Genomic DNA, 12,038 nt, shown 5'->3' with positions numbered 1-12,038 from the left:
AATACATTCCCACAATTACGGCGTAGGTCTTCACAGCTTTCGCCAATCTGTAGTGAAACTGGATGGCGGATTACTTTACTGAAATAAATTTATAATTTATTGTGGTGCACTTACTGATTGTTATAGGTCATTGTTATATTGAGACTACATGTTTTGAAAAGCTTCATATCAAAATAAACATAACAATTTTAAATTTTATTTTAATATCGACACATATATTTATAAAATACTAGCATCTTGCCCTAGCTTCGCACGGGTATTTAACAAAACTTTAAATATTTTTTTCCTAATTTGTTGAAAATATAATATAGCCTATGTCACTCGCGGACAGTGTAACTTCCCAACAGTGAAAGATTTTTTTAAATCGGTTCTGTAGTTTCGGAGCCTATATTCAATGCAAAAAAAAACAATCAAATCTCCTCCTCTTTCTTTATAATATTAGTACAGTTTAGACATAATTTATGTCACAACTCTCTGTAAGTATAAAATTCTTAAGTTGTGACTTGTAAATATGTATAATAGTGTAAAACAATCATGTTTTTTTTGTATTCGATTCTATTTCACACAACATTAATCGTAAGTGGCGCAAAAATACTACTTAGTTCGCTCATTGAGCAACGGTAATTGATTGCAACCTTTATTAGAACGGATTATTTCTTGATTGCTATTGCTGGGCTAAACGTTCAGGTAAACATAAATGATTGTTGTATAATTATCTGTTTAAACGCTTGTTTATATATCACTTGTATTTAAAATACCGTAAAAATGTGTATTACAAGAAATCGATACTGTATTTAATGTTACGTCGGATGTCATTTGAATGTGATATTTGATTGTATTTAAAAAATAATAAAATAATTAGTAAACATATACTTTAAATGTCTACAGTTGAATGAGATTCTAAGTTTGAGATAGGTTCGTGGTTACGGCAGTAAGAATCTGGCAAACCGTCTCTTCCCGTGGGTGTCGTAAGAGGCGACTAAAGGATTAACATAGTTCTACTACCGCCTTGGAACTTAAAAAGCCGACCGATGGCGGGATAACCATCCAACAGCTGTCTTTGAAATACACAGACCAAAGACGGGCAGCAGCGTTTTCGGTGCGACAAAGCCAGCCCTGCGGTCACCAACCCGCCTGCCCAGCGTGGTGACTATGGGCAAAATACATGAGTTCACGATATTTTCGGCATGAACTTGTGGAGGCCTATGTCCAGCAGTGGACTGCAACGAGCTGAAATGATAATGATGATGTATTAAATATAATCGAAAGCAAGTAGTAGTATACTATAGTAAACGTAACAATTGTTGTTCAGCGCCTGCTTTCTTCGTTGCTGACAGACCGATATCATATCAGATATATGCTATCGATCAGAATATAAGCTTAACATATTTAAAAGTTACGGCTATAATTGTTTTTGATTATATTGAATATAAATTATGGCACAGCAGAATCTAAACTGACCTAGTTTTGATCATCTAACGCAAAAAGTTGCTGTTGTTTTGTACAAATTTCCCCCATGAGGATCTGCACAGAATATTTAGCTTCGTATGTATAATCATATTCAACTAACTAACAATGATATGTCATTCTCAAATGACTGTAATGCAAAGGTGAACTTGTGAAAAGATATACCATTATATAACCATTATTTCCTTTAAACAATAAATCAAGTCTTACCAAAAAATCCCTTTTTTCCAGCCGCGTGAGCGAGGTCGGATGCGTTTCCACATGCTGCAAAATGTCCAAATGGCGTTGGACTTCCTCAGATACAAGAAGATCAAGCTCGTGAACATCAGAGCTGAGGACATCGTGGACGGAAACCCGAAACTTACACTGGGACTTATTTGGACGATTATCCTGCATTTCCAGGTCAGTGCTTGTTTGATACTTATATTTAAGTATGTTTCTCTTATTCATTGGAATGTGTTTTTGATAGAGATTAATGGTATTTATTCCTAGATATAGCAATAATTGGAAAAACGTAGTTTGTCACAGAAGATGTAAAAGATTACAAATTTCTCCTGCTCCATCTAAACACGAGATGTATGTATGTAGCAGATTAGGCAGTTTTGTTTCGTTTTTGAATATTTATAATATTAGATACATTAGGTTTTTTGTCATTTTTTTTTGTGTTCATTAGTGTTGTTTATATTTAAGGCGTTACGTAAAACTACAAATAAATTTTACATTCTAAAGCTTTTATTATTTTCGAATTAGATGTACCTATTTACAGTAACAGTGGTCACAGCGCTAATGATCTCTGCAATCATTTAATCCGATTATGACCTACTATTGAACTTTTTGTATACACTCCGTCAGATTTCGCAATAGTTTATTAATTTGGAGGTTAGTCTTTAAATTAATTTTATTTTTATTAAAATTAATAAAACTAAATAAAAAAAGGTATAAAAACAATTATAAATCTACATTAAATCAAATATACTTATTAACGCGTAAGTCTGGGACAATTTTCGCTGTTGGCACGACAACTCAGATAGAAGTTAAAAAAAAACTCCGTGGTCGCCACTGTAAATGCAACGAACATTTAAAAGTTGAAAGTTTCAAATTTCTACTTTAGTCATTATAAGAGTTTTAATCCTCAATTAATTTGGATTTTTTTGTCTACGATGAATACAAATTATGTATTATTTCTATTAATTTCCTTTAGCCGTTACTTTCTCTGTGTTAGAGCTTTTTGTGTTAACGTTTTAATTTCATGTTACTAATTGGTCAAAATTTGGCGTACAAATATACTGATATATGTAATAAGGCTGATTAATAAAACATCACTTTTAGTGTATTATCTTTATCGTCATTACGAAAGAATTAATATAGGTGTTAATATTTCATAGAGTAATTCAAGGAATTTTCATCACGAAACATTCCGATACTTTCACCAATTTTACTAAAGTCAAGTTAAAATAATTTGGTGAAACTCGAGTATAATTAAACACTCAAGGACTACTTTCATCTCCTGACATTCCATTTCTTATGTTACAATTTTTCTGTTTAATGCATCCTCATTTATTCCTTTTTGATTTGTGGATTTTGAAATAGTTACTTTTTGTATGCTATTATGTTTTCATCATCAATTGATATTCTGAGTTAAACCGTTAATGATGGACATTTGCATCCTATGGTAATTCTCTAAATAGTTAATCTGTTAATGATTGACATTTGCATCCTATGTTAAGTAATTACTAATATTCGATATGTAGTGTATCTGAATTCATGACATCCAATTCCAGAAAATATTACATCATGTAATTTATCTTCCATTTCTTGGAATATTTTTCATTCAATGTGTTTTTTAAAACTTGTATGGTCATAAATATTCCGATTCTTACTCATATTTATTGTTTAATTTCATTAGCTTCTTTATGAACATTTATAATGCTATCTAATTAAATTGGTTACTCTTCATAATATAACATAGTGTTCTTGAACAAATTCATCTCACAATAAGACTATACCTTGTATAAAGTTATTAGATGTTACACTAGATTATTTTAGCTTATTTGCGTTATAAATTATTGCTTTTAGAATTAGCTAATCAATGAATTGGCTAATTCTTATTATATTATAGAATAATAGATACATAGAAAAAATCAAGGATTTAATAATTCATGTAGCACTTTTTCTAATAACTAATTAACCACTTTTCCTATTAATAAATCATTAGTTGTATGTTATCCTCACCTGTCACAATGACATATGCTTACGACTTGTATCAAATTCAATGACGAAAACATCGTGTTTTTACGCAGTAGCAGCATAACATGTTCCTGACCTTGATATTTTGACCTTTGCAAGACAGTACTGATGTGGCGAAACACGTCGTTTTAGCAAGATCTAACGTCATCATTTAGTTTAAATATTTGTCGTTTGTGCCACCTATTACATCGTGGAAGTATTCATTACAACTCTCTTAAATATCTATCTGTCTCGAAATCGATTTTCAAATTTAATCTAAAATGTTTTTATGGTTTTCTGCAGTTAATACGATATTCAGTTTCAGTGGGATCTCATTATAGGTATTTTATTTAAAGGTGCCTAAAGTTAAGACAGTTTTTTGAATTACAAGTCGTATTGTATCAATTAAACTGTCATTCATCAATATTTGATACACTGTTTCTTTTGTCTTCCAATATCTACTGTCGCGGTATTACGTATGTTCTAAATCTCATTATGATAAGATCTTATTTCGTGTATTCCGTCACGGATTTTCAAAAATGTCAAGCTCATTATATAAAATGTCATACATCAGAACTTAGAAAGCAAAGTTCACTCTCCATCTCGTTTCTTCGTATTACGTAACGCGTTTTCGTCTCCTTCTAATCACGGTATTGTTCCGGTGCAATTGAATTGGATGTCTCTAGAATTTATAATAAGGAAATCAGCTTGAAAACCTGTTGCATGATATTAAGTTGTCTAGAACTGTGTGTGTGCACGTCGTCACAATGAGCTTTTATGAGAAAAGGTAGTCGTGTACCAGGAAGACACGAGACTGACATTTAATTGAGCGAAACATAACAACTAGACATGTCTTCAGAACACAATGTGTACACATTAGGCTAATACAAGAAATTACAAGTGTTTTGAGTAGTGTACGTTGCAAGCAGCTTTGCTAGGACAAATTAAATTGCCATTTATATTTTGCTTAAGAATATCAACTGATATGTTGTAAACCGCATTTTAATTTTTTTTTGCATACTTATAAATCGTTTTAACGTCTGTGGCGACATCTATCACGCGAAATACGAACGACTACAAACTACGTAATTAGAGAAAAACTGACGTATGCTACATCGCGCTATCAGAGTTTTCAAAGTGATTAAGTATATATACAAGATCCCGACAACAACCGTGGGGGCGTTAGCCCGCCAGACACGACACCCGTCTGGTTGGAGGATCCTCCCTTTGCGATGGTGGACGAAGAACTTCACAACCTATACCCACGCATCCCCAAACTGGTGACCCCGAGCATGAACGTCAGCGCAGCCTTCGCAAAAGCCACGTCATCATGACGTCATCATCACTTGACCCCGAGCATGAACATCAACGCAACCTTCATCGTCATCATCACTTCCTCAAGCTTTCGAGCAGCGAGTAGCATCCAGTATCTACAGCTTCAGCCAGCCAGCATCTACGGCTACTACGGGTATCCTGACCACCAGCATGCAGCGGACGCGCATTCCTGGTCATCGCCCACAGCCTTCTCAGCGACTTTGGCACAGCACACTGCACTTCGGCCGGTCAGCAAGCAGAGACGCACTTCTCTCCTGGTCGACGCAGCAGCCAGCCACTACGCAGTACTGCACCACTCCGACTCACTGGAGCATATGCAGCATCACCGCAGACAGTTCCGACTCACCGTGAACTATGCGGCATCTGGTTCCGACTCACTGGAACATTCCACTGGCCCGGCAAGCATCACAAGATGAACGGACGACTTAACCTGCTATCGACCTCCGGTCTCGGAGGGGAGTGATGTGGCGACATCTATCACGCGAAATACGAACGACTACAAACTACGTAATTAGAGAAAAACTGACGTATGCTACATCGCGCTATCAGAGTTTTCAAAGTGATTAAGTATATATACAAGATCCCGACAACAACCGTTGGGGGCGTTAGCCCGCCAGACACAAACACCCGTCTGGTGGAGGATCCTCCCTTTTCTTCACGCTCCCAAACGTCTAAAAACTTTGAGTTTACTAAATTTACTTTTGAAAGCTTATTTGGCATGTCTGCCGTGAACTTGAGGTGATGATGATGATGATTATGATGATGATGATGATGATGATGAGATTTACTTTAATATACGAAAGTTATTAGTATTATTCCTAGAAACACTAGGTCTATGTATACCTACCTGTCTTCTTCATTATTCACATTTATAACCTCGTATAATTTATATTTTGCTCCTCGCTTCTCGTTTTTTTAAATAACTAGTTCATATATTAAGCAGTAGAGTTTATTATTGTCTGTAACTATTACTGTACTGTATTTACTAAAACAATACCAACAATATGTGAAAGCGTCTCGTAGAATACACGCCAAGCTATGGGAAATAATAACTATAACCTTCTTAAATTAAGATTAGCGTTACGAAATGCCATTTCAAAGAGTTAGAGGATAAAAGGCGAGAATAAATTAAGTATCTTTAATAATATTTTTAACGTCAATAATTATAAAACAAAACGAAATTCTAAAAGGTCCATTTGTTAAAGGTAATTTTGGAGCGTATTTCATTCAGAGTTACTTTATTATGTACTAAACTCGTTTTGTTTTAGTTATTCGCCTTCATCCGTCTTCTTCATCGTTTCTTGAAACTTTTTTAGTTAAGATTGTAACCAACTGTGTACTGTAATATACACCTGAATTAAAAAAAAAGTACTTGTCAACAGGCTTTTCTCAAGAATTTCTACCGTAATATTTAATTACGTTGTCATATACCCAAGAAGCTTATTTGATTTGAGTAGTACAAAATTAATACAAAATATGAGTCAGAATGTCGTCATGATGCATTGTTCACAGTCAACTAACGCATTCGATTATTACTGAATTACTGATAACTTGAGACCATTGACTTCGTTTAGGTCTTAAGCTAGCTTTTCGTCTGCATTTAGTAATTTGTCTCTAGCATCTATAATAGCTGATTTTGGTAAAACGTGTTATATGTTGTTACGTAATAATAATATATCCTTGTATTCTGCTTCCTGATTTGTTCTTATTTGATCTCAAATTATTTATTTGTATCAGTATATATTTGGTTGTAATTTATCTCATATAGTTTTTTATATCGGAGCTACTTCTAACTAGATAAAATAGTTTTTTTTTTATAGTTAATGCTTTTATTTTATTTTTTTCGCCTTCCTGTTTGTTTTTATCCTAAATGTATTCAGTGAACGTTCTCGTCCTACCAATCTAATACCTGAATACGTATATCATTGACAACTGTCCTTAAAAGATCTTATATCTTAAAGCAAAACCCAATTAAAATTCAGCGCATATTGCAAGTTTCTTTTCGCAATTAACAAGTAACCTACAGAAAGCCGTCAGTCGTCGAACGATAAAAAATAACGATCTATTAATATGGTACTGAACGAGCGCGTGGGCTGAGAGCCTGGCACACTTACTCGAGTCCGTATAAGGTTTTATACAGCGTGTTATCAGGATCTGTCAGACTCAAGGTCGAGTAACAGTTGACGTATCGTTTCTTAAAGGTTGCCGACAGTGGGATGCTTTGAGGTGAATTGTCAACGATATTCAATAACACCTTATATCCAAAATGTCAGACGATTTTGAATGCATGCGTCGCAATCAAGCGAAATTTTTTATTTGTGTTTGTTTTGGAAACTGATTGCAAAATAAATAGTACTTCTTTTTTGGCTTTTAGTTACATCATATCGTTTATATTTTGAAATGCATGCAAATATGATAACATCTTTTTGAGAGAAACTTAATATTATATGTTTGAGCATTGTGCATTTAACTTTAATCTGTTTTTTTTTTGCACATAATATTTAGGATCTATAACATCCGTGTCATGAATAGCATTCGTAAAGTACTCAACAACAAAAGCAACAACATTATCATTTAAGTTTAAATGACACTTATGTGATTACTTATCCTCAACACTTAGCAATTCCAAGTTACCTGGTACAGCTCCAACTTTCTGACCTTGGTCTCCTTGGCTAACAACATGATATAATTGTGATGCCTTAAGCATAGCTCTTTGAATAATTCTTAGATGCAAAGTATCGTACAATATTATAATTTCTTCATGCTTGTTGCAATGCTTAAGTAAATTGAATTCGTTACTCGAGTCGCCTAATTAATTACTGTTTTAATATTTATCTTTATTATATTGTTTATTGTATTTATGCTGTAGGTGCAAGTTTGTAATTCTATTTTTTGTTCTAGTTAAATACTTTTTGAATTATAAATATTGTTTAATTCACTGTAACTTAAAATATCAATAATGTATGTGCAATGCAGGTATAGTTTGAGAATCGACGCCTTGTCTTGATATTGGGTTTAAATTTTAAAATTATAAAGAGAAAAATAGTCGAGGCATACTTTGCATAAACTTATATATAGTGAATTATAAAAGGCATTAATCTTTATACATAATACACAGCTTTTAAACTTCCGAACACTCAAATATAAGTAGGAAAAGCTTTGTTGCCGCAACCACTTTAAAGGTTGCTCTTAAAGCACGTTTTAGCTATTATTCGAAACGTGACGAACACATGCCGTTTTATCAACAATTAAAATCCATAATCAATAAAATTAATTGTAAATTATTGATATATATTTTTTTATTATTGTTTACATGCAAAACGAAATTTACCATGTTGTTGTTAGCCATAGATTTTTTAATATATCGACACTTGCAAGTGCCATGCTCATGGGTTTTATTCGATCAAGTGTAAAATTTATTATGTACTATTTGTTTTCCTAAAAAAGAATAAATAAATATATGGATTAACAAAAATTTCGTTAACTTTATACTTCGAATTAATAGAATTAGTATTTTAAAGCATTTTCTTATAGCGATTCAAGATAATGACATTATTTTATTACTATGGGAATGTTGAATTTCGCACATTTAATAGTCACGTTATTCTATCAAATTATAAAACTAATATTAAAATGGTGAGAACAAACTAAAGTCTTAGGAAAAAATACGGTTCTACATTGAAGAATTACCGCTATATGACAAAGAATGGTGTAAATTTGAAAAACTATACTAGATTTTGCAAAAATTTATTGCCATCCTAAAATATATGTAGTATTTTATAGTAGGATATCTGTTCCTGAAGCTAAATACTTAATGAACACATCCTTATTTAACCTAGTACAAAAGTTTTGTTATGTCAAGAGTTTTTATAAGAAAGTTACTTCTGATCACTCTTTGTTACGAAAGTAATTATACACGTACTGTAAGTTCAGTCAGTTTTGTCAGACGTTTTGATGGAATTGCGTCTGTCATAGTCACAATACGCAAGCATTCCAAGGCGAGTTTTTTTTCGCTTACCCTCATATTTTTCATTTTAAGAAAACAGCGCCATCTGTTGTCGGCCTTTTTATGTTGTGAATAAATTGTACCTATTTATGCTATTCTCTCGTTTGCTCTATTCTTTTGTCGATGCTACATATAATAATTAATCAGATTTGCTTATCGAATGTTAACGTTTTTTTATCTGTACTAAATTTTTGTCCAGCATACTTTTTTTTTTAATTCAGTCATGTAGCTTAGATACTCGAACACGCTTTATAATCTCAGCACCTCCTTATAAGTGATGTCATGTAAAATAATACAGATATGTTTATTCATAGATTACCCGCGTTCGTTTATGCAACGTATTGCGAAGTTGTTATAGATCAGATAGTTCGAAACTGTACCGGGACGTTGATCTTATCTCCATTCAAAATTATGTTTTATTTTCTTAGTACTTGAGATTCAATTTTAACGACTAACCCTCAGATGCACTTTTTATTAACTTTTTTCTGTGGTACGTTATGTGTAAAATCATCATTTCATGATTATTTTGTATCTTAATCGTCTTCTTCTAATTCACAACGTTTGTTATTGATATTTTCCCTTGTCTTTGAAGTATTGAAATTCCCATGTCAATACTTCAAAGACTATTCCCATTATAAGGTAACTTAGGATATATTTTTTGTTATATTATAATTTAAAAAGCCTTAAACAAGCAGGCGAGTCACAATGTTTTATCGTCTGCAATAAAGACGAAATCACGAAAGAATTACTGGCTGAAGAAATAAAAGGGAATAGAAAGAGGTTGAATTACTGGCTGAAAAAATAAAAGGGAATAGAAAGAGGTTAGGGTTATGAAAATTGGTAATTAGTAAACTGTTAGCTTTTGGCTTATCAGCTTTATACTAAAGTACGAAACGCGGTTATTGGATACACACTTTTCGTCGATTTTTGGTAAGAATGTTATCGATTCAGGCGTAGGGGTTCTGAAGGACTTCGGTACCGTACTTGTACTGCACCTTCTCAGTGTCTCCCAGTACTTAAAATGCGTAATCGTTATATTCTAATACGCGATCAGTAATATTAAATGAATGCGCATGCTGATATTTTCTCGCTAGTAACCAATGATTTCATAAGATATGCACTAGATGTAACTGCGTCAGTTAACTAATTATGGATAATGCGTACGTTTTTTTTTTTTATATTTAGAAAACAAATAGTACAATAATGCAACAAATTAAAAAACTTATACGGCTAATATATAAACCGATAAAGTTTCCAATAGTAAATAACTCGTAAATGAGCTAAAAAAACACATTAATAAGAAATAATCGACTAATTACACACAGATAGTAACAAACGCATACGAATAACACATAGTAAACAAATACAAATAGGAACATTTCATACAACTATCAATTAAATAATAAATAATTAAAAGATAACAAATTAAGTATTGTAATCTCTGTTTTTGTACATATTATTGAAAGTAGTTGTTATATAGGCGTGATTCTAAGATACATAAAGATATTTTATGTCCGAAAATGAAAAATGAATCGAAAGTATTATGAAAGTGTATGAACGTTGTTACATATCGAATTAGTTTTGATTTCCAAACAACTGGTGTGTCATATCCTTCAATAATAACCCATGACCATCCAAATAATCAGGCATTAAACAAATGATCTCAAAACTTAAAAAAAATGTATAGACATAATTAAAAAGTTATTGCCATGATTTCAATTTTTCATGTCGGTGAAAAATGGATATAAAGACTGTGTAGGTCGATGGCCGGCCCGCGCACCTGTTAGATTGTCTATTTGCTGAAACAATACCGATTGCGTACATATTTATGTATACATGACTACATGTTAATATTGCTACCTTGCAGGTGAAATATAGAAAAACTAAGCATGAATATATAGCAAGTGATATACTAATGTGATTTTTAAATTATGAAAAGGAACTTCTATATTATTTTTACACATAGATTTGACTTTCATATATAAAAAAAAATTATATTCGTGAAAACATCACGTATTATCAACAACATTAGTAATAAGTATTACGTACACAACACACACAAACACACACAACACACACACACACACACACACACACACACACACACACACACACACACAAACACACACACACACACAATATTAGTAATTACTTTATCTAAAGTTGCTTCAGCTAGCTACTAGAAACTTACAGTTTTGATTGCTATTTATTTCTATTTTTCACTTACTATGAGTTCCTGTGTTTATTCTAGTCTGAGGTACATTTTCTCAATAATGTGGCTTTGAAAGCATTACAAATAGTAAAGTTGATTTCCAGCTTATCGTTTGCAAACAATTCTATTACTTTAATCATATAGGATGTCCCTGCCGCTGTTTCACTCGCGTTAATTTGAGAATAAAAGGTACTAAAATATCATACAGCCTAGACTTCCTCGGTAAATTAATTCAAAAAATACAACTACGATAGATAAAAAATTACTAAAATCGGTTTCAGAGCTTATAGTTTACAAATGCGATATCTTACTTCTTTATAGTATCCTAGTACTAGTCTCCTTACAAAGGTGCAGTTCGGAACTTTCGAAATAATTCGGAAATAACGTCACGCTTGTGACCTAACGTCCGAGGGTGGGATGCAAGGTCACGCAACAGATGTGACGCCCACGCGACGCCCGCGTACCCTTGTGTAAGAAGCCTTGAGAAGGGAGGAAACAAAATGTGTTTGCGTTAAGTGAATATGGATCACGGTCACATATTTTTTTAGTACGGTTGTCATGTTTTAAGTTGTTTGTGTAGATTAATATTTAGTCATTTTTTTAAAGTATAATTTTAACTAGGGTCATTGCGCCTGTTCGCGTCCACTTAGTGCAGTTGGCAAGTTTGAAGAAGAAAATAAAAATGACCCCGCACTAATTTCTATGAAAAATTTATTTACTGTGTTCATTATATAGTCTATTTAAAGATTAATTTTCAGTTATGTTCGAAACATCTTGTTATTATTTTATTTA

The 12,038-nt window shown here is 32.7% G+C and overlaps 1 protein-coding gene across 1 annotated transcript in view; it reads left to right on the top strand.

Moving 5' to 3' along the window:
• The window catches only part of LOC123665777 (microtubule-actin cross-linking factor 1), a 222,973-nt gene that overhangs the window by 51,383 nt on the left and 159,552 nt on the right, over window positions 1-12,038 (top strand). Inside the window, exon 5 of the mRNA XM_045600037.1 lies at window positions 1,699-1,869. Coding sequence (XP_045455993.1) covers window positions 1,699-1,869 — 171 coding nt within the window. The remainder of the gene's footprint in view (window positions 1-1,698; window positions 1,870-12,038) is intronic.

This window comes from Melitaea cinxia, chromosome 24 (genome assembly GCF_905220565.1).
Source record: "Melitaea cinxia chromosome 24, ilMelCinx1.1, whole genome shotgun sequence".
Lineage (NCBI taxonomy): Eukaryota > Metazoa > Arthropoda > Insecta > Lepidoptera > Nymphalidae > Melitaea > Melitaea cinxia.
Note: the sequence above shows the minus strand (reverse complement) of the source record. Positions and strands in the feature narration are given on the sequence as shown.